Source organism: Oncorhynchus clarkii, chromosome 23 (genome assembly GCF_045791955.1).
Source record: "Oncorhynchus clarkii lewisi isolate Uvic-CL-2024 chromosome 23, UVic_Ocla_1.0, whole genome shotgun sequence".
Classification (NCBI taxonomy): Eukaryota; Metazoa; Chordata; class Actinopteri; order Salmoniformes; family Salmonidae; genus Oncorhynchus; species Oncorhynchus clarkii.
This window is the reverse complement of record NC_092169.1, coordinates 51,964,648-51,992,580: the sequence shown is the minus strand read 5'-3', so window position 1 is coordinate 51,992,580 and position 27,933 is coordinate 51,964,648. Positions and strand designations below refer to the sequence as shown.

Sequence of the window (27,933 nt, the reverse complement as noted above, 5' to 3'; positions counted from 1 at the left end):
AGTACGGGGAGTCAAACATCTAATATAGAACAGACATGGAACAGCGTCAGCAAACGAGTAATACAGACAAAAAAACTATTAATGCAGCAGCAGGGACCAGAGCAAGGGAACTGACACGTATAGGGGAGGAAATAAACAGGTGATGAATGAGTCCAGGTGAGTCCAATATCGCTGATGCGCGTGCCGAGGGAAGACAGGTGTGTGTAATAGATGGCAGGAGTGCGTGATGCAGGGCAGCTTGGCGCCATGGGGGGGGGGGGGGGGTGCAGGGCAGCCTGGCGCCATGGGGGGGACGGACTCATGGAACGTGTGACCTACACTTTACATGTTGCGTTTATATTTGTGTTCATTGTATGTACACATTTGCATAAATGTGCATAAAATTCCAATTCATAAAAACTTTTATCAACTGTATTTGCATAAACTACATTTGCATGAAATAACTCAACAACAGTACCTTTTGAACCGTTCAAGCTAGAGATGCCAAACCAACTTCACATGTTCAGGCTATCCTATACATTAAATCATCATTCACAAGCTAGAGATGCCAAACCAACTTCACATGTTCAGGCTATCCTTTACATTAAATCATCATTCACAAGCTAGAGATGCCAAACCAACTTCACATGTTCAGGCTATCCTATACATTAAATCATCATTCACAAGCTAAAAAGCACACCACATTTTCTTCAGGAAATGTACTTTTCTAGTTATAATAATTTTGTCGGCCCCAGAACCATTTGCTCCAACAAAAATCGTTAATTTGATGCCTTTTCGGTTTGTTTTTGGAGATTCTACCATAGCTCCAGTTTTCCTTCCTGTATACCATTGGAGAGACACACAGGTTTACTACAACAGGCACGTGTCTGTCTGTCTGCCTGTCTGTCTGTCTGCCTGTCTGTCTGTCTGCCTGTCTGTCTGTCTGTCTGTCGGCCGGTCTGTCTGCTGGTCCGTCTGCCTGTCTGTCTGCCTGTCTGTCTGTCTGCCTGTCTGTCTGCTTGTCTGCCTGTCTGTCTGCCTGTCTGCCTGTCTGTCTGCCTGTCTGTCTGCCTGCCTGTATGTCTGTCTGTCTGCCTGTCTGTCTGTCTGCCTGTCTGTCTGCCTGCCTGTCTGTCTGCCGGTCTGTCTGCCTGTCTGTCTGCCTGTCTGTCTGCCTGTCTGCCGGTCTGTCTGCCGGTCTGTCTGTCTGCCGGTCTGTCTGCCGGTCTGTCTGCCGGTCTGTCTGCCGGTCTGTCTGCCGGTCTGCCGGTCTGCAGTAGAGCACTGGCCTGTGATGTACTAAAATGTGAGCACTGGAACAACGAAAGCGGGCATTTTACTACGGCCATTTTACATTTATTGTCTGCTTTCTTTGCTTAGAGGTACGCTATGCATCGGTAGAGATGTGTTTTATTCAAGATAATAGTGCAGCACTACCGGAGACATCACAAGCCACTAAATCTACCTTTTATGAGGAAACAGGAAGCGGGCAGAATATAAACATTCAGAGTAAGTAAATAAAAAAAGGGTTGGTGGCAAGCATGTGAAGTTTTCTAATAAAATCTAAGCTCTAACATTGATGATATATGAACACTGACAACCACAACCACTTTGGTTCGGTGATTGAAGCAGTGGTACAACCATCTACTGTATATTGTGGGCAGAGAGAGAGAGAGAGGGAGAGAAACATGATATTCAATCCTTTAGTAACACTAAAATGTATATCTTGTAAAACCTCCTTTAGCTAACCAAAAATGGAAGTATCTTAAATCCTCTTTGGAATTCATATTAGATGTTTTAAAGAAATTAACCCTAATATTCTCCTGCTCCTTGATTTTACATTATGATTGCTTCCACTTGGAGAAGAACGTAGCAGTTGGTCAGACAGTCTGTTGTTTCAAGGGCCATATAAAAAGAGACAGGATATGGAGCGGAGATTAGCTTCTTTAAATCCACAAGACCGAATTACTGGTGTTCTGGGACTCCTTGGCTTTTCAATAGCTGTGTGATTTCAATTAGGAGACTCTGATTGGAAATATAACAAGGCAGGGGAAAGATACGGACAACAAAAGGCACTACATTCCCTTTATAGTGTACTACTTTCTACCAGGACACATAGGGCTCTGATCAAAAGTAGTGCACTATATAGGGAATAGAGTGCCATTTCAGACACATGCCCTATCTCGGAAGAATCTGCCCTTCTAAAGTTTCATAGTGTCTCTTCAGCATGTCACCGGACATTTTTTGGCAGATTACAATCAGGTGCTTGGCATTTTGTGATGGCCTTTTGGACAGCACCTTGTCTGCCTGCCTGGAAAAAGAAAATAACCCCTTGATATGCGTCTGGGGGGAAAAAAAACTATAAAGCCATGCAAGGTGAAAAATGCCTCCAATGTCTGTACAGTTTCCCTAAGAATAAAGGGTAACACTTTATACGAAGGGTACCTACATAGGGACTTCATGACACATTCATAACCCATTCAAACCCCGGATATCTGCAGTACATGAGCATTTCATAAACGCTTATACCATCGTTCCGCAAGTTCATGTTTTTCTAGTCTGAATAAAAACGTAAATATCAGGGGCTTGAGCAATGCACTCAGAAATGTTTGATCTACTCCAGACAGACTGGTCCTGAGGGGCTTCGAGACGGGTTCTGAAATTAAACGGGGGGCCTTCTGAAAGCCCGCCCTCTTCAACGCTTCGTAATTCCACATCGAAAAAGGGGTCCCTGGATGCCTAGGGCTGTGTCCCAAATTACAGCCTTTTCCCTGCATAGTGCATTACTTATGACCAGGAGGAGCCCTATTGGCCCTGGTCAAAAGTAGTCCCCTACAAAGGGAATAGGGTTCCACTTGGCATGGACGCCTCGGAGTGAAGGGTTCCATCAGTCACTGAGGTGCTGCCACATTGTGAGAGACAATTTTCCATCAGCGAAGTGGCAACAGATATTTGAGCCTGGCGCAGCACAAAAAAAGCCCTAGCTCATGTAATGCTATGTAAGGACTTATCGGAGTGACAGGTGTGAGTGTGTCAGCTAAGATGGGGACTGAGGTTCTGCTGACAGGATTGAGAGGGACCAACGATGAAAGACATGAAATGAAGAGAGCCACTTGTTTCTTCTGAGAGGTTGTGGTTTGGTTTAGGCTGTTGTATGTATGATGGAGAACTAGATACTAAAATTCTATTTCTGGGTTCCAAATTAAACATATATCGAGAAGATGTGCATTTTTTAACACCAGAGGAAAACACATGAAAGTTAGAATCTAAAGACTTGTTTACTAGTGGTCCTTGAAAACTCTTTTCAACAGAGTCTAAAATATTTGGAATTAGGTTAATGGACCCAGAAATGAAGTGTACGATGTATAAAACAAATTGAAAAATGACTTTTCATGGCATCCAGCTTTTTGTACAGGTTTAGAATAAACAAGGAGCATCATTAACTATCAAACGACATGAGTCTAAAATTGTATTGAAATATTTCTGTAAAGTTCTATTTGGTCGAACCAAACAATTAAACTGTAAAGTACTTTTTGGTCGAACCCAACGATTACACTTTTGGACTTAATTGTAAAAAATAAAAAATAAAAGTATGTGTTTCAATTTGATCATATCTAAGATAACCTATATAGGTTAATGTTTTTCCTTTAGGATGGATAGAAGTGGTTAAATTACTCCAATAGCTGCTGCTTATAGTATTCATGTATTAGCCAATATCTTGTTGCTGTCCTTGGTAGGCAGGTTCAATGAAGAAATGTCCTGCAACCCCCGTCTCTGCCTGTCATATTTTAGACAAAATAACGCAAATTATGGAATATTCCACTTGGAGAGGCATTGTGAAAAGATGAGCAATGGGAATGACACGCCATATAACGGGAATGACACGCCATATAACGGGAATGACACGCCATATAACGGGAATGACATACCATATAACGGGAATGACACGCCATATAACGGGAATGACACGCCATATAACGGGAATGACACGCCTTAGGGCAACAATATTAATTTGGGAAGAACATGAACTATGGCCTCCAACACATTCAGCAGATGGCATGTGGAGAGGAGGAAGAAACACTGTATTAAACGTGTGATAGGACAAACACATGAGGAGAAACACTATATTAAACGTGTGATAGGATACTGCCGATCCAAACACATGAGGAGAAACACTATATTAAACGTGTGATAGGATACTGCAGATCCAAACACATGAGGAGAAACACTATATTAAATGTGTGATAGGATACTGCAGATCCAAACACATGAGGAGAAACACTATATTAAATGTGTGATAGGATACTGCCGATCCAAACACACGAGGAGAAACACTATTAAACGTGTGATAGGACAAACACATGAGGAGAAACACTATTAAATGTGTGATAGGATACTGCAGATCCAAACACATGAGGAGAAACACTGTATTAAACGTGTGATAGGATACTCAGATCCAAACACATGAGGAGAAACACTATATTAAATGTGTGATAGGATACTGCAGATCCAAACACATGAGGAGAAACACTGTATTAAACGTGTGATAGGATACTCAGATCCAAACACATGAGGAGAAACACTATTAAACGTGTGATAGGACAAACACATGAGGAGAAACACTATTAAACGTGTGATAGGATACTCAGATCCAAACACATGAGGAGAAACACTATATTAAACGTGTGATAGGATACTGCAGATCCAAACACATGAGGAGAAACACTATATTAAATGTGTGATAGGATACTGCAGATCCAAACACATGAGGAGAAACACTATATTAAATGTGTGATAGGATACTGCAGATCCAAACACATGAGGAGAAACACTATATTAAATGTGTGATAGGATACTCAGATCCAAACACATGAGGAGAAACACTATATTAAACGTGTGATAGGATACTCAGATCCAAACACATGAGGAGAAACACTATATTAAATGTGTGATAGGATACTGCAGATCCAAACACATGAGGAGAAACACTATATTAAACGTGTGATAGGATACTCAGATCCAAACACATGAGGAGAAACACTATATTAAACGTGTGATAGGATACTCAGATCCAAACACATGAGGAGAAACACTATATTAAATGTGTGATAGGATACTGCAGATCCAAACACATGAGGAGAAACACTATATTAAATGTGTGATAGGATACTGCAGATCCAAACACATGAGGAGAAACACTATATTAAATGTGTGATAGGATACTGCAGATCCAAACACATGAGGAGAAACACTGTATTAAACGTGTGATAGGATACTCAGATCCAAACACATGAGGAGAAACACTATTAAACGTGTGATAGGACAAACACATGAGGAGAAACACTATATTAAACGTGTGATAGGATACTCAGATCCAAACACATGAGGAGAAACACTATATTAAACGTGTGATAGGATACTGCAGATCCAAACACATGAGGAGAAACACTATATTAAATGTGTGATAGGATACTTTTATTTCCCTCACCAATTTTAAACATCAACTATCTGAGCAGCTAACCGATCACTGCCGCTGTACATAGTCCATCTGTAAATAGCCCACCCAATCTACCTACCTCATCCCCATACTGTTTTTATTTTATTTACGTTTCTGCTCTTTTGCACACCAGTATCTCTACTTGCACATCATCATCTGCTCATTTATCACTCCAGTGTTAATCTGCTACATTGTAATTATTCACTCCTATGGCCTATTCATTGCCTTACCTCCTCATGCCTTTTGCACACACTGTATATAGACTTTCTTTTCTCTACGGTGTCATTGATTTGTTTATTGTGTTATTGGCTTGTTTATTGTTTACTCCATGTGTCACTCTGTGTTGTTGTCTGTGTCACACTGCTTTGCTTTATCTGGCCAGGTCGCAGTTGCAAATGAGAACTTGTTCTCAACTAGCCTACCTGGTCAAATAAAGGTGAAATAAATAAATAAATAAATTAGGATAACCGCTGTGTTAAACGTGTGATAGGATACTGCAGATCTAAAACCAGTAGTATCCAATATGCACTTCAATGTACAAACATTTATCTTAAAACTGCACAATAGCTTAATATTTAAAGTTATATGAAGAGATCAATACTCTGAAAATAGTGCATCCTTATACAGTACCAAATTATTTTCCAAAACAAACACTACAGTAAAATGACTTTTACATAAAACTCTGAAGTGTATAATTTGTATTTCTCAACCTACCAAGGAAGTGGCAGTGAAAACAACCAAACATACGTATACTAATGCAGTAGGCGGCAGGTAGCCTAGTAGTTAGAGCGTTGGGCCAGTAACCGAAAGGTTGCTAGATCGAATCCACGAGCTGAAAAGGTAAAAATCTGTCGTTCTGCCCCTGAGCAAGGCAGTTAAACCCACTGGATGTCGATTAAGGCAGCCCCCCCGCACCTCTCTGATTCAGAGGGGTCGGGTTAAATAACTCCTGCACCTCTCTGATTCAGAGGGGTAGGGTTAAATGACTCCTGCACCTCTCTGATTCAGAGGGGTCGGGTTAAATGACTCCTGCACCTCTCTGATTCAGAGGGGTTGGGTTAAATGACTCCTTCACCTCTCTGATTTAGAGGGGTCGGGTTAAATGACTCCTGCACCTCTCTGATTCAGAGGGGTCGGGTTAAATGACTCCTTCACCTCTCTGATTCAGAGGGGTCGGGTTAAATGACTCCTCTCCTCTCTGATTCAGAGGGTTAAAGGCGGAAGACACATTTCAGTTGAAGGCATTCATTTGTACAACTGACTAGGTATCCCCCTTTCACGTTCCCTTACCTGTGTAACCAGGGCTGCAGATACATCTGTACTGTGGGGGAGCCGTAGGTTGACTTGTGGTGATGCAGGTGGCCCCATTCATACAGCTGTCTGGGTAGATCAGGCAGGCGTTCCCTCCATACTGACAGAACTCCCCTATCCATCCAGGAGCACAGAGACACTGTGAGGAAGAGATGAACCAGTAATCATTGATCTGCAGACAAACACAATCACCAATCTGGTCTTGTAAATCCATACTAACCAGGGTTGTTATTGGACTACATCCTGTTTACTCCTACTGCAGTGGTATGCATCACATCTTTTACTGCCAATTATAAGGGTTAAATTAGTTTCTTGGACTAATGTACATTCTACACAACATACTGTCATGCAGGTTACCAATAGACAGCAATAGTAATGTTGTCTTTTTGTAGGCACAAATGGAGGCTAACTCCGCTCTAGTTCGTTAGCCAAAGCCTCAGGGGAAATGAATGTGGTTTTGGAGAGTTTTTTGATAAACTCTGAAAATAAGATCTGAGGTTAAACACGGGCTTAGGAGATCCTATACGTTTTGTTCTATGAAATAATCTTTATCGGCTAACATACCTTTTTGTGGAACTTGAAGTATTTATAAACACATAAAGTCTTCATAACTCATAAAGGTCATGTTAACTGACTGATATTATCTCATAGAACAAAACGTATAAGATCTCCTAAGCCTGTGTTAACCTCAGATCTTATTTTTGGGGTTGACCCCAAAAACGCCATTCTTTCCCACATAGGAATGGCTGAGGTTTCATTTCCGTTTTTAAGACTTAACTGGCAAGCTCTATGCCTCTACACTAAGGCAACTTCCTGATGAGATCCATACCAGGGAAACCTACAATGGCACTGAGTTGACCGGTTCACATTGTGCATCTCAACACTAATTTAACTAAAGTTTCATTTATCAGCAGATCCAAGTGCTGATGGGTAGCGTACGGTATCTCTGTTCTTACTAATTAGAAGGTTTCATTTGGTTCTACGACGTGAACGCCAGTACCTCTTCAGTCTACACTGAATAAAGAGGGCAACTTCAGGACACAGTCAGCGCATCTAATGGACAACAGCCCAAATTGACCTGACAAACGACCTCGTCATTTTCCCCAGGGGGTAGCAGATCAAGAAATTGCAAAGGAGACGGCTCATTACGCCAGACTAGTGTCAATGTCTTGATTATGACTGACACTGATTGGAGCAAGATAAATCCACACACAGCAACACAGGCAGCTTTAAACAGTCCTGCAGCTCAGAGTCAGAAGCAAATGGCACCCTATTCCCTACATAGTGCACTATTTTTGACCAGAGCCCATACACTACATAGGGAAAAGGGAATAGGGAATAGGGTGGCATTTCAGATGCAGGCCCAGAGCCTTCTGAATGATCTAAAGCAACAGACCAGGACTGATGGGGGATAATTAGAAGCTAAGGGCCATGGGCATTACAGCCTGGTTTCAGGTGCCTTCCGATGCAGGATTATGATGAAGTGGGCACAATTTGGGTATTTTATGGTTGTGAAATGGTTTTATGGCTTCACAAGACGTCATAGTATCCAATTTTAACCGACGGCTCTCTCATTAGCATCATATTCTCATTTGCACAATGTTTTATTAGAATTTGACATTTTCTGCAAACAAATGGAAATGTATAAGCAATGTAGTAGTCAGATAGAATAAATGCTCAATCATCTATATCATGACAGCGTTAGACCAAGCAGATTCTATTGAATGTCCTTTACTTTAAATGAGACTAGAGTGTAATCCATTGGCTAGATTCAGAAAACAGATGTCTGAACATTTAGGAAGTGTGATGCATAGATATACTTTAATACCTATGATCAACAATGTTCATGTCCATGGACAAGCCCTAATCACCACCCATAGGAAACCTGTAATCATGTTATGAGTTTTGGTTTGGAGATTTAAATATCTATATTTTTTGCTACATGATTCTATTTAATTTGTTTTCTTGCCGTTGTTTCAATAACGTTTTGCTGTCACATTTAATATCAGCTGGACACTTTGAATAATGTGCCAAGCAGACCATTCTATCGACTTGTTTAGAATATTATTTACATTTGATAGTAAATAGTTAAACCCCACATTGACAAGTTGGCGTGGACGATATGATAAAATATAAACAGATACGATATTTTGTGAATGTTTTACCTTTTATCATCATATCTAGAACTTAGAACACTATAATACATTAAATAAACAAATATTGACATAAAATGATCAATACATAGCTATCTACTATCTCAAATGTAAATATTCTTCTAAACAAGTCGATAGAATGGTCTGCTTGGCACATCATTCAAAGTGTACAGCTGATATTGAATGTGACAGCAAAATGTTATTGAAACAGTAGCAAGAAAACAAAGTATATAAATCATGTAGCAAAAAAATATAGGCATGAAAAGTGATAAACTGATAGCTTCTAAATATGTCATAAATAAATAAATAGATGAGTGTTAAAGGGATAGTGCCTGATTTTGGCAATGAAGGAAGTTTGAGGTTGTTTTACGAGCCATTGCTAACTAGTGTTAGCGCAGTGACTGGAAATGGCTCGCAAAACTACCTCCAACTTCCTTTAAACTGCACGCGGACAAAAATAATGGAATCCACGAGTTCACCTGACTCTGGGTAAAAAAGGCTTCATTGCTAAAATCTCGCACTATTCCTTTAACGGCTACCAGTGGCCTGTCGTTTTATTACCCGACATTGGAATACCATAGTGGTGTTCTTCGGTTGTTCGTGCTATGAAAACAAAATAACTCCTGAATGTGCACTAACCTGAAGCGAGGTACAAGGTGCCCCTATACTAGACATACTAAATAATTACACAAAACATGCCACTTGTTTTGAACATGGAGTGGAGAGGACGAGGGCAAAATGGCCAAAAGCAGTGCACTATATAGGTACTAGGGAGCCATTTGGAATGTAGTGAGGTCTATACACTAATGGTTACTGTAGTCTATTGTAAAACATTCCTAATAGCCCCAGGGTGTGTTTTCTCTGATGTGTAGAGGGTAGAACACTACCCTGTCCAAGCAGCCCACTAATAAACTATGGCTCATCATATCAAACCTTTTTTTTTGTTGCCTTTCCCACATTTCATTAGGCCTCACCTATTGGCTGACTTACATTATATCCACCAATTACGCTGAGGCACAGTCCCTGGTGCAGACAGTTGACACTGAGCAGACTGCAGTAGTCTATTATCTCTTCACAGCTCTTCCCGGAAAACCCTGGCAGGCACCTGCAGAGGAGAGGAGGAGAGCAACTGGTTGTCAGAAGTATCAATATCAATAACACCTGGCATGATATGTAGACCAGACCACTGATAATAAAAGGAAAGAGGAGGAGAGCAACAGGCTGTCAGACATATCAATAACACCTGGCATGATATGTAGACCAGACCACTGATAATAATAATGACAGAGGAGGAGATGCAGACAAGACGATCATGGTGTGTTAGAGCTGAAAAACAAAGTCACACACATCTCTCCTCAGTGTGGATTTATTTGACCAACGTTTCTGCCAAAGAGCCTTTATCAGGGTAGGATATAACATGTGTAAGATATAACATCCTTCATCAGGGTAGGATATAACATAACATGTGTAAGATATATCCTACCCTGATGAAGGATGTTATAACATAACATGTGTAAGATATAACATCCTTCATCAGGGTAGGATATAGCATAACATGTGTAAGATATAACATCCTTCATCAGGGTAGGATATAGCATAACATGTGTAAGATATAACATTCTTATCAGGGTAGGATGTACCGTAACATGTGTAAGATATAACATTCTTATCAGGGTAGGATATATCGTAACATGTGTAAGATATAACATTCCAATCAGGGTAGGATATATCGTAACATGTGTAAGATATAACATTCCAATCAGGGTAGGATATATCGTAACATGTGTAAGCATACCCATAAGATGATGCAGCCACCACCATTCTTGAAAATATGAAGAGTGATACTCAGGGAGGTCTTGTGTTGGATTTGCCCCAAACATAACGCTTTGTATTTAGAACAAAAGGTGAATTTCTTTGCCACATTTTTTGCAGAATTACTTCGGTGCCTTGTTGCAAACAGGATGCATGTTTAATATTTGTATTTTGTACAGGCTTCCTTCTTTTCACTCTGTCAATTAGGTTAGTATTGTGGAGTAATTACAATACTGTTGATCCATCCTCAGTTCCCTCCTATCACAACCATTAAACTCTGTAACTGTTTTAAAATCACCGCTGGCCTCATGGTGAAATCACCATGGGCGGTTTCCTTCCTCTCCTTCCTCTTCCTCTTTTTGCAAACAAAGTGAGTTCATGCAACTTATTATGTGACTTATAAGCACATTTTTACTCCTGAACTTAGTTAGGCTTGCCTTAACAAAATGGTTAAATTCTTATTTCAGCTTTTTATTTTTAATTAACTTGTAAACATTTCTAAAAACATAATACCACTTTGACATTTAGGAGGGTATTGTGACATTTAGGAGGGTATTGTGACATTTTGGAGGGTATTGTGACATTTAGGGGGGTATTGTGACATTTAGGTTAGTATTGTGGAGTAATTACAATACTGTTGATCCATCCTCAGTTCTCTCATATCAGAACCATTAAACTCTGTAACTGTTTTAAAATCACCATTGGCCTCACGGTGAAATCACCATGGGCTGTTTCCTTGCTCTCCGGCAACTGAGTTAGGAAGGACGCCTGTGTCTTTGTACTGACTGGGTGTATTGACACACCATCCAAAGTGTTATTAATAAATTCACCATGTTCAAAGGGAAATTCAATGTCTGCTTTTTTTGCAAACAAAGTGAGTTCATGCAACTTATTATGTGACTTATAAGCACATTTTTACTCCTGAACTTAGTTAGGCTTGCCTTAACAAAATGGTTTGATTCTTATTTCAGCTTTTCATTTTTAATTAATTTGTAAACATTTCTAAAAACATAATACCACTTTGACATTTAGGAGGGTATTGTGACATTTAGGAGGGTATTGTGTGTATGCCAGTGACAATTTTTAAATGTAATAAATAGTAAATTAAGGCTGTAACATAATAAAATGTGGAAAATGTCAAGGGTGTGAATACATTCTGAAGACACTATGTCTAGCTATAGCATCCACACAACGATGAAAAGCACTGTAGTCTGACAAACATGTATCATGGTTCATCAAACATTTACATAACCATGGCATTCTTAACAATTGACAAATGTATTTTGGTAATGGACTGGAATCACTATAAATAAACCACATTGCAATAAAGTGCTATTGTGACTACAGCATCTACATTTTAGGAAGGTGAAAATCAGGGCCTATTGCATTAAAGTTTCAAGTGTCATGAACACAATGAAAATCTAACTCACCAAAACTCTAACAATAAAACACAACTAGCCTGAACTATCCTCTACCAACAGACAGACATGTCTCCTTCTCTACACTATCCTCTTCCCAACAGACAGACATGTCTCCTTCTCTACACTATCCTCTACCAACAGACAGACATGTCCCCTTCTCTACACTATCCTCTACCCAACATACATGTCTCCTTCTCTACACTATCATCTACCCAACAGACAGACATGTCTCCTTCTCTACACTATCCTCTACCCAACAGACAGACATGTCTCCTTCTCTACACTATCCTCTACCCAACAGACATGTCTCCTTCTCTACACTATCCTCTACCCAACAAACAGACATATCTCCTTCTCTACACTATCCTCTACTCAACAGGCAGACACGTCCCATTCTCTGCTTGGAACCCATCTTCCATCCTGAGCTATGGGACTGAAATAATGTCATGGGGTCAGGCTGCACCATGTTCCCATTGTTATTACCAGTTGGGGGGGGGGGGAGACACACACACACACAGAGCTGTGGGTCCCGTGAGACCGTTACCCATTTATCTGGGCACTGCCCTCTCTTGCTCTCCCACTAGAGAACCACTCACCCATGACACTGTGTCATTGGCTCATTCAACTCCCATACGTCATCAGGTCACTCTCATTCAATACTAATATACCTTTCTCCAAAAAAGAGACCTTTTCCACCTCTTTGTCCACCTCTTTGTCCACCTCTTTGTCCACCTCTTTGTCCACCTCTATGTCCACCTCTATGTCCACCTCTATGTCCACCTCTATGTCCACCTCTATGTCCACCTCTAAGTCCACCTCTATGTCCACCTCTATGTGCACCTCTAAGTGCACCTCTAAGTCCACCTCTAAGTCCACCTCTATGTCCACCTGACTCAGAGAAGAGAAGACATTTGAATGTGTTGACTGGCCTGAACTTTACTCTTCATATCCTCTGAGTACTATTGCCTGAGACAGCCGAAACAATAGCTCTAGAACAGGACCTGAAAATCACCCATCCTAAATGGTAAGTACCTATAAAATATTATGCGTTGCCATCACTCTTTGTCATGATCACCAGAGAGCAGTTTAAAAGGGAGAAAATGTATACATTCTTTAAAGAAATGTTAATAACCAACTAATATCATTACACAGATCTGAGGTAGTGATGGGGGGGAATCGATACAGTTAAATATGGTGATCTTATTTTTGGACAATATTATATCGATATTTGACTCCAAGTAAACCGCTAGCAGGCTGTACCTGCGCCCAAACTCCGGTATTTTTCATCCTATAGCTTGTTCTCCGTTTTATTGGTAAAGGTACAATATGCTGAAATCACTCCGCCATTTCCTGGTTGCAAAAATTCTAAAAGTCCGTCCAATTTCCGTCCAATGTGACAAAACAACCAGTCATTGTGTAGAGAATCATTGTACAATCTAAACCGCTGTGAAATATATTTTCCAGAACCAAAAATATAGAATTTTCAGCTGTTTGAAGCTAGTGTACAAAACGGAAAGTGAAAGACACAAAAACTAAACTTTTGAACGGGAAACATAGAAATAGCGCACATAGAACATATCTACTGCTTTTTAGACTTGCTTTCAATGAGAACAACAGATCTATAAAGCATATTTCTATGTGAATTTGGTCGGGTCGTCCAAAAAGTTACATATTGCAGCTTTAAATACTGAGCCAACATGTTTTCAGCACTATTATTTTCATGCCCTGCTGTCTAAAACACTGCATCTCAGTGCTAGAGGCGTCACTACAGACCCTGGTTCAATTCCAGGCTGTATCACGACCCGGACGTGATTGGGAGTCCCATAGGGATACGCACAATTGGCCCAGCGTCGTCCAGGTTAGGGTTAGGCCGGGGTAGGCCGTCATTGTAAATAAGAATTTGTTCTTAACTTACTTGCCTAGTTAAATAAAAGTTACATATTTTTAAAATGTTTTTTAAATACCTCTGCAGCAGAACTAAGGTGAGCAATGTTCGGAACATTAAACAGCAATATCAAATTTGAATCGAAATACACATAGAATTGTGAGATTCGCACCTATCAGCACCTAAGTATTGTGATAATATCGTATCGTGAGGTCCCTGGCAATTCCCAGCCCTCATCTGAAGTATATAAAGGAAAATAATGAGCTATTATTAAAGATGCTTCCTGTCCTGAGCTTATTAGAAGAACATAGAAGCAACAGCATAGCAGACGCTTTTATCTAGGACCTTTATTATTTTTGACCCTTATTTAACTGGGCACCTACATTCACAGTAACACAGTACATTTACATTTCAGTCACTTAGCGGAACGATTTACGGGAGCAATTAGGGTTAAGTGCCTTGCTCAAGGGTACATCGGCAGATGTTTCACCTAGTCGACTTGGGAATTCGAACCAGCAACCTTTCGGTTATCGGCGCAACACTCTTAACCACTAGACTACCTGCCACAAACCTGGTGTTGCTAGCTAAGCCCAATGCTCTAACCCTGGTGTTGCTAGCTAAGCCCAATGCTCTAACCCTGGTGTTGCTAGCTAAGCCCAATGCTCTAACCCTGGTGTTGCTAGCTAAGCCCCTTACTCTAACCCTGGTGTTGCTAGCTAAGCCCCATGCTCTAACCCTGGTGTTGCTAGCTAAGCCCCATGCTCTAACCCTGGTGTTGCTAGCTAAGCCCCATGCTCTAACTCTGGTGTTGCTAGCTAAGCCCCATGCTCTAACTCTAGTGTTGCTATCTAAGCCCCTTACTCTAACCCTGGTGTTGCTATCTAAGCCCCATGCTCTAACCCTGGTGTTGCTATCTAAGCCCCTTTACTCTAACTAACACACTGGGCCATCAGGATGCGTAGGTCACTGGATCACCTCGCCCGGGTTTAGCCGGGGTAGGCCGTCATTGTAAATAAGAATGTATTCTTAACTGACTTGCCTTGTTAAAGGTTAAAGTTGTTTTTTTATCACCTTCATCCCTGCCATGTCTCAACCACATCCTGAATATACTGCCATGTGTCTCAACTACATCCTGAATATACTGCCATGTCTCAACTACATCCTGAATATACTGCCATGTCTCAACCACATCCTGAATATACTGCCATGTGTCTCAACTACATCCTGAATATACTGCCATGTGTCTCAACCACATCCTGAATATACTGCCATGTGTCTCAACCACATCCTGAATATACTGCCATGTGTCTCACCTACATCCTGAATATACTGCCATGTGTCTCACCTACATCCTGAATATACTGCCATGTGTCTCACCTACATCCTGAATATACTGCCATGTTTCACCTACATCCTGAATATACTGCCATGTGTCTCAACTACATCCTGAATATACTGCCATGTTTCACCTACATCCTGAATATACTGCCATGTGTCTCAACTACATCCTGAATATACTGCCATGTCTCAACTACATCCTGAATATACTGCCATGTGTTTCACCTACATCCTGAATATACTGCCATGTGTCTCACCTGCATCCTGAATATACTGCCATGTGTCTCACCTACATCCTGAATATACTGCCATGTGTCTCACCTACATCCTGAATATACTGCCATGTGTCTCACCTGCATCCTGAATATTTCCATGTCTCACCTGCAGACATAGTCCTCTCCCTGGACTAAACAGCTGACGTTGTTGTGGCAGGGCGAAGGGCTGCACGGGCCTCGCTGCCTCCTGCACTGTGGGCCTGTGGTGCCATCTGAACACTGCCAGACTGAGGCTGCACACTCAGGAGAGGTCTGCAGACACACACACACACACACACTTCAGCATATACACAAACACATGTAAAACAAACACACACGTTTGCACGCACAAGCGCACACACACACATGACGAAAACAAATCAGGCCTGAAGTCAGCTTGAGAAAACACACTTAGATTAAAGGTAAAGACAGTGTTAGTGGAGACAGATCACTCTCCCTAGCAGAACAAGCCAGTGTTAGTGGAGACAGATCACTCTCCCTAGCAGAACAACACAGTGTTAGTAGAGACAGATCACTCTCCTTAGCAGAACAACACAGTGTTAGTGGAGACAGATCACTCTCCCTAGCAGAACAAGACAGTGTTAGTGGAGACAGATCACTCTCCCTAGCAGAACAAGACAGTGTTAGTGGAGACAGATCACTCTCCCTAGCAGAACAAGACAGTGTTAGTGGAGACAGATCACTCTCCCTAGCAGAACAAGACAGTGTTAGTGGAGACAGATCACTCTCCCCAGACAACAAGACAGTGTTAGTAGAGACAGATCACTCTCCCCAGCAGAACAAGACAGTGTTAGTGGAGACAGATCACTCTCCCCAGAGAACAAGACAGTGTTAGTAGAGACAGATCACTCTCCCTAGCAGAACAAGACAGTGTTAGTGGAGACAGATCCCTCTCCCTAGCAGAACAACACAGTGTTAGTGGAGACAGATCACTCTCCCCAGCAGAACAAGAAAGTGTTAGTGGAGACAGATCACTCTCCCCTGCAGAACACGACAGTGTGGAGACAGATCACTCTCCCCTGCAGAACACGACAGTGTTAGTGGAGACAGATCACTCTCCCTAGCAGAACAAGACAGTATTAGTGGAGACAGATCACTCTCCCCAGCAGAACAAGACATTGTTAGTGGAGACAGATCACTCTCCCTAGCAGAACAAGACAGTGTTAGTGGAGACAGATCACTCTCCCCAGCAGAACAAGTGAGTAAAGAACTGTAACAGTACAACGTTAGGGAGTGAAACGGGATAGCTGCAGTGACACAGAGAGAAGAAGAAGTGTATTGTTTGTTTAATGTGACAAGGTGAAAGCTGTACTTTCTGATGATTACTAACTATGCTTTTTTATTTTTTTTGACTCCCTTTTTCTTTTCAATTTTGATCTTGTCTCATCGCTGCATTTCCCCAATGGGCTCGGGAGGTGAAGGTCGAGTCATGGGGGGGAAACATGACCCACCAAACCACACTTCTTAACACCCACTTAACCCGTAAGCCAGCTGCACCAATGTGTCGGAGGAAATACTGTTCAACTGACGACCGTCGTCCGCCTGCAGGCACCCAGCTCGCCACAAGGAGTCGCTAGAGAGTAATGAGCCAAGTAAAGCCACCCCCCCCCACCCCCCCGGCCATACCTTCCCTAACCCGGACGACGCTGGGCTAATTGTGCACCACCCTGTGGGACTCCCGGTCAAGACCAGTTGTGAAACAACCTGAGATCGAACCCGGGTCTGTAGTGACGCCACTGCGATGCGGGGCCTTCGACTACAGCGCCACTCTAACTATGCATTTCATTTGTTAAATGTCATTTGGTTTTGAATTTTGTGCACACGTACGTAAAGAAATAGTGTCTTATAAGCCCATTGGGCAACAATTGGTGTTCGAGACTTAAATAAATAAATCAATCCATCATAGAGAAACTAAGAATAGATGGAGACAGCTAGGCCATTAGCTCGACTAGCGTACTCCAGCTCTCATCACATCTCATCAGGAATGATCTTGACAATAATAATATATCTGACTCAACAGTCAGAGATGATAAAACCAAGATCCTTAATCAGAGAAGACACTAATATTAACAGTTGCTTCGAGTCGCCAAGGCTCTCAGGTTGAAAGATGAGTTCATTTTCATTCAGATGAAGTCCCTTATAGAGATGACTGAGGCAAAATCAATGTCAAACAGATCAGGTTGACATAAGAGTGCTGCTATGCTATCAACACTGGGCTCCCATTAATGTGACTGTGTTATGAAGGTTGTTATGCATAATCCTGCATCACTCATTAAGGTGTTATAACTGGTTAAGAATGCCTTACAGAAGATTCTCGATTGGGTTGAGAAACCCATTACAAATCAGTTATTGTAAAATCTGTGGCAAATTCCATAATGAAGTCACAAGTGAAGGTCACAAAAAGACAATTAGCCCATTTTAATATATTTTTCTCTCTATGCTTCGCCTCTTGCATAATAGAGAAACTATTGGCACTCAGCAGGTGATGATTAAAACCCCTGTCCTGTATCACCGTAACATTTCATAGATAAAAGGCCTGAAATTGAAAACGGACTGTGGCCAATAGACGCCTCCATCTAGAACAAAAGACCCCCTTTCATAACTGCAATTTCAATCTGCCTCTTAAAATATGCAATAGTTAATTCCAGTCTAATCAAAATAGCCAGCACAAATAACCAGAGCCATCACCATCACGCTTTCCTTCCCCAAGCAATGCTAACCCCCCCATTGAAGGCAGAAATATTCATTGTTGTTCCAACCTTCAAAAGTACACTCGATCTGCTTCAAAGACTAAGATATTAATTTTCATGTGACATTTCCTATTAAATCAGGCTCTGAGAGGCGGAGGAGGAGGAGGCCTCAGAAGAATGAAGAAGGAGAAATGGGATGCGTCCATAATGACATCTTATCCTCTCTATAGTGCAATACCTTGGGCCAGACTGTATGGGCTCTGGTCGAAAGCGGTGCACTATTTAGAGTGACATTTGGGACATAGAAATAGAGTTCTCACATGTTCCCCCAAGGAGCACGCCTTTTCCCGCTGACATTCGTATGAAAGGCAATTGATGTTAACGGGGGTGTCACAGCAGAGGCCCGTGAATCCCTCCAGACAAGCACAAGCATATCCAGCGACGCTCTCGGAGCTCTCCTCACACTCTCCGCCATTCCTACATGGGTTGGGATCACAAGATGTCCCACAAGGTGGACCTATGGATGAGAATGAACAGTTGGTTATTGGATAAGATTCCCAGAGGCGTTGAACTTCAATGAATATTTGACAGCTCTCAGGCTGGATGTCAGAGATAGAGCAGAAGTGTCGGTCCAACAACCCATGATAACTCAGGACACCTGAAAACAATCGGAGAGGTCTCCACAGCTGAACTCGACAGTCTTTGTTACAGCCATACAAACTTCACGGACACTGTTAGTTCAAGTCAGTCCGATTGAGAGCATGGCTCCAAATAGAGCAAATGATTGTGATAATTTGTTGAGGAAAAACTTGATCTGTTCCTCACTTCAACAACTCTGATTTCAACATTTCATCCCACAGCAACATACAGTTTAAACCATATAAATATAATTAATGATATTTCTATGGTTTAAACCACAGAGGCGGGAAATACAGCAAAATCACCAGGATGAGGATGTGAACAGTACCTCAGTACCTGGTCAAGGATGTGAACAGTACCTCAGTACCTGGTCAGGGATGTGAACAGTACCTCAGTACCTGGTCAGGGATGTGAACAGTACCTCAGTACCTGGTCAGGGATGTGAACAGTACCTCAGTACCTGGTCAGGGATGTGAACAGTATCTGGTCAGGGATGTGAACAGTACCTCAGTACCTGGTCAGGGATGTGAACAGTATCTCAGTACCTGGTCAGGGATGTGAACAGTACCTCAGTACCTGGTCAGGGATGTGAACAGTATCTGGTCAGGGATGTGAAGAGTATCTGGTCAGGGATGTGAACAGTACCTCAGTACCTGGTCAGGGATGTGAACAGTATCTGGTCAGGGATGTGAACAGTACCTCAGTACCTGGTCAGGGATGTGAAGAGTATCTGGTCAGGGATGTGAACAGTACCTCAGTACCTGGTCAGGGATGTGAACAGTACCTCAGTACCTGGTCAGGGATGTGAACAGTACCTCAGTACCTGGTCGGGGATGTGAACAGTACCTCAGTACCTGGTCAGGGATGTGAACAGTACCTCAGTACCTGGTCAGGGTTGTGAACAGTATCTGGTCAGGGATGTGAACAGTACCTCAGTACCTGGTCAGGGATCTGAACAGTATCTCAGTACCTGGTCAGGGATGTGAACAGTACCTCAGTACCTGGTCAGGGATGGGAACAGTACCTCAGTACCTGGTCAGGGATGGGAACAGTACCTCAGTACCTGGTCAGAGATGTGAACAGTACCTCAGTACCTGGTCAGGGATGTGAACAGTACCCCAGTGCCTGGTCAGGGATGGGAACAGTACCTCAGTACCTGGTCAGGGATGTGAACAGTACCTCAGTACCTGGTCAGGGATGTGAACAGTACCTCAGTACCTGGTCAGGGATGGGAACAGTAACTCAGTACCTGGTCAGGGATGGGAACAGTACCTCAGGACCTGGTCAGGGATGTGAACAGTACCTCAGTACCTGGTCAGGGATGGGAACAGTAACTCAGTACCTGGTCAGGGATGGGAACAGTACCTCAGGACCTGGTTGGGGATGTGAACAGTACCTGGTCAGGGATGTGAACAGTACCTGGTCAAGGATGTGAACAGTACCTCAGGACCTGGTCAGGTATGGGAACAGTACCTCAGTACCTGGTCAGGGATGGGTACAGTACCTCAGTACCTGGTCAGGGATGGGTACAGTACCTGGTCAGGGATGGGAACAGTACCTGGTCAGGGATGTGTACAGTACCTCAGTACCTGGTCAGGGATGTGAACAGTACCTCAGTACCTGGTCAGGGATGTGAACAGTACCTCAGTACCTGGTCATGGATGTGAACAGTTCCTCAGTACCTAGTCAGGGATGGGAACAGTACCTCAGTACCTGGTCAGAGATGGGAACAGTACCTAAGTACCTGGTCAGGGATGTGAACAGTACCTCAGTACCTGGTAAGTGATGTGAACAGTACCTCAGGACCTGGTCAGGGATGTGAACAGTTCCTCAGTACCTGGTCAGAGATGTGAACAGTACCTCAGTACCTGGTCAGGGATGTGAACAGTACCTGGTCAGGGATGGGAACAGTACCTGGTCAGGGATGGGAACAGTACCTCAGGACCTGGTCAAGGATGTGAATAGTACCTCAGGACCTGGTCAGGGATGTGAACAGTACCTCAGTACCTGGTCAGGGATGTGAACAGTACCTCACTACCTGGTCAGGGATGTGAACAGTACCTCAGTACCTGGTCAGGGATGTGAACAGTACCTCACTACCTGGTCAGGGATGTGAACAGTACCTCAGTACCTGGTCAGGGATGTGAACAGTACCTGGTCAGGGATGTGAACAGTACCTCAGTACCTGGTCAGGGATGTGAACAGTACCTCAGTACCTGGTCATACAGTTATGTTCAAGTTAATAACATTATCCCCTACTAATCCTACATGTGAATCACACACTCTTTAAAGAAAGAGTGTCTTCCTTTACTCAGTGTTTTATTGGGTTTGATGATGGTGTTTTCAAACACATGAGCAATCCTGAAGTATCTCATGTATATATTTGTCTTCATGTGAATTCAAGGCTCCAGGGCTCTCTCTCTCTCCCCCCATGACTCTAATTAATAATCAACTGCTTTTCCTGGACTCACTCACTTGTTCCTTGAGCAAGGTCTCCCTACACTTCACTGTGGGATCGTCCCAAATGGCACCCTATTCCCTATATAGTGCACTACTTTTGATCAGGGCCCTATGTGACACTATATAGGGAATAGGGTGCTATTTGGGATGCAAGCCTCCCTATACTGTATCATCTCTCCTATGCGCTTATTCCGTCTATTTTGGAACGCACAAGTGAATCTGAACTCCACACCAATTCCCACAACCCAAGAGAAGAACCAGGAAGTTGGCTTTTCATCTCAGTATAAAAGACAAAAGAGAATTAATTTTCAAGCATGCAACCAAACCACTAAACCTCACGCAACAGCTCCTATGTTTACTCATAAGAAAACGAGGCTATATTCGTTGTGTCAAATTGGCCCTCCTAATGATGCAACTTTCTCTGGCACAAAAAGTCAGAGAAAGAGGAGCTGGAAACACAAACTGTGTGGTTGGTATTCTCCTTTTCTCTTTAATATTCTTCTTTTTTCCCTCCTTTTCAATGCTTTTATTGTTATTGTGTTCTGTTCTAATGAGCAAATAGACCTTTTAAAGTAAATCACAGTCTTCTCCAAGTACCTGTACCATTGATGTCCTATTGTATGATCGACATAACCACATGAATAAGACATAGAAATGAAAAGATATATCCCCTCGGGGCATAAAATGATTAAACTGCTTATTGGCATTAGGATTCTGTCAAACACTGTTGGCCATTGTACAGCTCTTGATATCTCTGTTGATGTTTCCTGTCCTGAGACTGAAGACACAACAGGTATCATGCTGTTTCTGTTCTTTTGCTTGGTCTACATATCATCATCCCCATTCTACCAGGGGAGAATGCAGAACAAACACCCCAAGCTGCTCAATGCATTATTACAGTCGAGAAAAAGGAAATCAGTTGGCGGACTGCCACCACCATCTTTAATATCACAATGGACTTTTAACCGGGAGAGGAAGATGAAGTATGACTGGTCAAACTGTCTACAGGAAGATAGAAGAAAGTTGCAGAATTGACTGGAACATCAACAGTCTACCTAGTACGAGTGGTGTCTCCTCAACATGGTCTCATTTCAATATGCCAAAATGTGACCAACTTGTTGTGTGTATTTACTGAAATGTGTAACTAATAGATGAGCACACACACACACACACATTTTTAAATGTATGTATATTGTAAAGTCTGTTGTCTGTAATGTATTTTTCGTTATATGTCGGACCCAAGAAAGACTAGCTGTCGCCATTGGCGTCGGCTAATGGGGATCCTTATGAATCAAAAAATACATCAGCTGAGCTAACCTTTTACACCGAACCAAAATATAAAACACAACACGCAACAATTTCAAAGATTTTACTGAGTTACAGTAAAATCAGTCAATTGAAATAAATTCATTAGGTCCTAATCTATGGGTTTCACATGACAGGGAATACGGATATGCATCTGTTGGTCACAGATACAGATAAAGTAGGGGTGTGGATCAGAAAACCAGTCAGTATCTAGTGACCACCATTTTCCTCATGCAGCGTGACACATCTCTTTCACATAGAGTTGATCAGGCTGTTGATTGTGGCCTGTGGAATGTTGCCCCACTCCTCTTCTGGCTGTGCCCCACTCCTCTTCTGGCTGTGCCCCACTCCTCTTCTGGCTGTGCCCCACTCCTCTTCTGGCTGTGCCCCACTCCTCTTCTGGCTGTGCCCCACTCCTCTTCTGGCCTTGCGAAGTTGCTGGATATTGGTGGGAACTGGAATACGCTGCTGTACATGTCGATCCAGAGTAGGGGTATGAACGTTTAAATATTTTAATGAAGTTGGGATCCTTAAGTAGGCTGTCAAGTGTTTATAAGAATTTGTTCTTAATTAACTTGCCTAGTTAAATAAAGGTTAAATAAAAAATGTATTAATTAAAATCACAGTTCAGTGATCACAAAACATTATTTTCTGTGTTCTAGCCGATAGGCTATAAATGCCTGGGGAAGTTGTGTAATTCAAATAAAACCAGAGAGGATGAGGCAAATTTTAGGCTTGGTGAATTTGCAAGGCATGCAAGACAAGACATGACATAGTGAGATGCAGATTACCAAAACATATGAGCAGGCTTCTGCTTTTTTGTTCTCTCTCCCTCACACTGGCCTGGCTGCTCTGCCTCTCTTTTTATTTTATTTGTTTTTATTTCACCTTTATTTAACCAGGTAGGCTAGTTGAGAACACCTTTATTTAACCAGGTAGGCTAGTTGAGAACACCTTTATTTAACCAGGTAGGCTAGTTGAGAACACCTTTATTTAACCAGGTAGGCTAGTTGAGAACACCTTTATATTTAACCAGGTAGGCTAGTTGAGAACACCTTTATTTAACCAGGTAGGCTAGTTGAGAACACCTTTATTTAACCAGGTAGGCTAGTTGAGAACACCTTTATTTAACCAGGTAGGCTAGCTGAGAACACCTTTATTTAACCAGGTAGGCTAGTTGAGAACACCTTTATTTAACCAGGTAGGCTAGTTGAGAACACCTTTATTTAACCAGGTAGGCTAGTTGAGAACACCTTTATTTAACCAGGTAGGCTAGTTGAGAACACCTTTATTTAACCAGGTAGGCTAGTTGAGAACACCTTTATTTAACCAGGTAGGCTAGCTGAGAACACCTTTATTTAACCAGGTAGGCTAGTTGAGAACACCTTTATTTAACCAGGTAGGCTAGTTGAGAACACCTTTATTTAACCAGGTAGGCTAGTTGAGAACAAGTTCTCATTTGCAACTGCGACCTGGCCAAGATAAGGCATAGCAGTGTGAACAGACAACACAGAGTTACACATGGAGTAAACAATTAACAAGTCAATAACACAGTAGAAAAAAGGGGAGTCTATATATACATTGTGTGCAAAAGGCATGAGAAGGTAGGCAAATAATTACAATTATGCAGATTAACACTGGAGTGATAAATGATCAGATGGTTATGTAAAGGTAGAGATATTGGTGTGCAAAAGAGCAGAAAAATAAATAAATAAAAACAGTATGGGGATGAGGTAGGTGAAAATGGGTGGGCTATTTACCAATAGACTATGTACAGCTGCAGCGATCGGTTAGCTGCTCAGATAGCAGATGTTTGAAGTTGGTGAGGGAGATAAAAGTCTCCAACTTCAGCGATTTTTGCAATTCGTTCCAATCACAGGCAGCAGAGAACTGGAACGAAAGGCGGCCAAATGAGGTGTTGGCTTTAGGGATGATCAGTGAGATACACCTGCTGGAGCGCGTGCTACGGATGGGTGTTGCCATCGTAACCAGTGAACTGAGATAAGGCGGAGCTTTACCTAGCATGGACTTGTAGATGAGCTGGAGCCAGTGGGTCTGGCGACGAATATGTAGCGAGGGCCAGCCGATTAGAGCATACAAGTCGCAGTGGTGGGTGGTATAAGGTGCTTTAGTGACAAAACGGATGGCACTGTGATAAACTGCATCCAGTTTGCTGAGTAGAGTGTTGGAAGCAATTTTGTAGATGACATCGCCGAAGTCGAGGATCGGTAGGATAGTCAGTTTTACTAGGGTAAGTTTGGCGGCGTGAGTGAAGGAGGCTTTGTTGCGGAATAGAAAGCCGACTCTTGATTTGATTTTCGATTGGAGATGTTTGATATGGGTCTGGAAGGAGAGTTTAGAGTCTAGCCAGACACCTAGGTACTTATAGATGTCCACATATTCAAGGTCGGAACCATCCAGGGTGGTGATGCTGGTCAGGTCTCCCTCACACTGGCCTGGAAGCTCTGCCTCTCTCTCCCTCACGCTGGCCTGGCTGCTCAGCCTCTCCCTCCCTCACACTGGCCTGGCTGCTCAGCCTCTCCCTCTCAGCCCTCACACTGGCCTGGCTGCTCCGCCTCTCCCTCCCTCACACTGGCCTGGAAGCTCCGCCTCTCTCTCACTCACACTGGCCTGGCTGCTCCGCCTCTCTCTCCCTCACACTGGCTGCTCCGCCGCTCCCTCCCTCACGCTGGCCTGGCTGCTCCGCCTCTCCCTCCCTCACGCTGGCCTGGCTGCTCCGCCTCTCCCTCCCTCACGCTGGCCTGGCTGCTCCGCATCTCCCTCCCTCACGCTGGCCTGGCTGCTCCGCCTCGCCCTCCCTCACGCTGGCCTGGCTGCTCCGCCTCGCCCTCCCTCACACTGGCCTGGCTGCTCCGCCTCTCCCTCCCTCACGCTGGCCTGACTGCTCCGCCTCTCCCTCCCTCACGCTGGCCTGACTGCTCCGCCTCTCTCTCCCCCACGCTGGCCTGGCTGCTCCGCCTCTCCCTCCCCCACGCTGGCCTGGCTGCTCCGCCTCTCCTTCCCCCACAATGGCCTGGCTGCTCCGCCTCTCCCTCCCTCACGCTGGCCTGGCTGCTCCGCCTCTCCCTCCCTCACGCTGGCCTGGCTGCTCCGCCTCTCCCTCCCTCACATTGGCCTGGCTGCTCCGCCTCTCCCTCCCTCACATTGGCCTGGCTGCTCCGCCTCGCTCTCCCTCACACTGGCCTGGCTGCTCCATCTCTTCCTAATGATGCAAGTGTGTGCTCAGTCTTCGGTCTGTTGCCTGTAGAGTATCCTAGCCTATTCATGGCACTAATGTCTTCGAGACAGTTTTGCAAGCATTTTCGCCTCATGAAATGACAGTAGGCTACTGGTAGCCTGTATCGATTACGCTTTTCAGACATAATGGAACATGGCTCCTTGAAAGCGCCTCGGCTACGGCATGTTATTCTGTATGTTAGGGTAGGCTACACTATGTTTTTTTTAAAATGCCGACAAAACCTTCTCTGGTGATATGAACAGACATTTTACTTGTCTGTAAAGGAATGCCGCTTCTGACGTCCATCACTAGGAAACCAGAACTGTCAATCAAATAATCTCGAGCTGCTGCTCGCAGCCTGTTTGCCTGCCAACTACACACAGACCACTCTCTGCTCTCTTTTTAAATACCGTGACTTACCAAGACATTTAGTAGAAAGAAAGCACATCTAGTTACCATACCATAAAAACAGCATAAACAACAACACAGCAGCTCATCAATCAGTTAACTGTAGTCAGGGAAACCATACCGAACTTGTAAAGACCTGAAAAGGAACTTTTTTGAATTTCCTGAAAAATTATTAATTGTTGATATCAACATGTTATCGTAGCTGTGTTGTATGTCTGTAAAGTGTTACAGTAGATGTAACTTCCTTACAAGTCCCTGGGGTTCATACATACGTAATATGACCATTATTCTGCACTGTAAATTGACAAGGAAAACCGCTTTTAAAAAAATGTCAGTTTAAACGTTAAGCAAAATTGTCCATTTGTCACATCGCTAATTCAAAGCATCCCAAACATGCTCAATGTGTGGCATGTCTGCGGAGTTTGCAGGCCATGGAAGAAGGGACATTTTCAGCTTCCAGTTGTGGTCTTCAGATCCTTGCGATATGGAGTCGTGCATTATCATGCTGAAACATGAAATGGTGGCGGAGGATGAATGGCACAACAACTTTGACATCAGCAAACCGCTCGCCCACACAACGCCATCTGCCCGGTAAAGTTGAAACAGTTCCAGCATGCCAGTGGCCATCGAAGGTGAGCATTTGCACACTGAAGTCGTTTACGATGCCAAACTGCAGTCAGGTCAAGACCCTGGTGAGGACGACGAGCACGCAGATGAGCTTCCCTGAGACGGTTTCTGACAGTTTGTGTAAAAATGATTTGGTTTCCTCAGCTGTCCGAGTGCCTGATCTCAGACGATCGCTCCCGCAAATGAAAAAGCCGTGTGTGGAGGTCCTGAGCTGGCGTGGTTACACGAGGTCTGCAGTTGTGAGGCCGGTTGTGTTTACTCCCAAATTCTCTAAAACGACGGAGCTTATGGTAGAGACATTAACATTAAATTATCTGGCAACAGCTCTGGAGGACATTGCTGCAGTCAGCATGCCAATAGCACGCTCCCTCAAAACGTGAGACATCTGTGGCATTGTGCTGTGTGACAAAACTGCACATTTTAGAGTGGCCTTTTATTGTCCCCAGCACAAGGTGTTGGAATGATCGTTGTGCAATGATCATGCTGTTTAATCAGCTTCTTGATATGCCATACCTTTCAGGCAGTTGGATTATTGTGGCAAAGGAGAAATGGTCACTAACAGGGATATAAACAAATTTGTGCACAACATTTGAGAGAAATAAGCTTTTTGTGCAGATGGAACATTTCTGGAACTTTTTATTTCAGCTCAAGAAACATGGGACCAACACTTTACATGTTGCATTTATATTTTCAGTGTAGTTGTATGTCACTTAGGGTGACATATTACCTACTGTATATCAGATAAATTATAATGACGTGCCATATTTAACCCTTAAAGAATCATAATTACATTGAATGCCTATGATTAGTTTTGAATTATCCCCCCCCCCCCTGTAAATCATATTTAAAATATGCAAAACAACAAACTTAATTGAATAAAGGAGAATAAATGGAC

At 43.0% G+C, this 27,933-nt stretch overlaps 1 protein-coding gene across 1 annotated transcript in view; it reads right to left on the bottom strand.

Moving 5' to 3' along the window:
• LOC139381311 (eyes shut homolog) overlaps positions 1-27,933 on the bottom strand; it is a 254,785-nt gene that overhangs the window by 200,989 nt on the left and 25,863 nt on the right. The window contains exons 5-8 of the mRNA XM_071124763.1: positions 18,682-18,878; positions 15,778-15,923; positions 9,931-10,045; positions 6,767-6,926 (exon numbers count right to left, since the gene is read on the bottom strand). Coding sequence (XP_070980864.1) covers positions 6,767-6,926; positions 9,931-10,045; positions 15,778-15,923; positions 18,682-18,878 — 618 coding nt within the window. The remainder of the gene's footprint in view (positions 1-6,766; positions 6,927-9,930; positions 10,046-15,777; positions 15,924-18,681; positions 18,879-27,933) is intronic.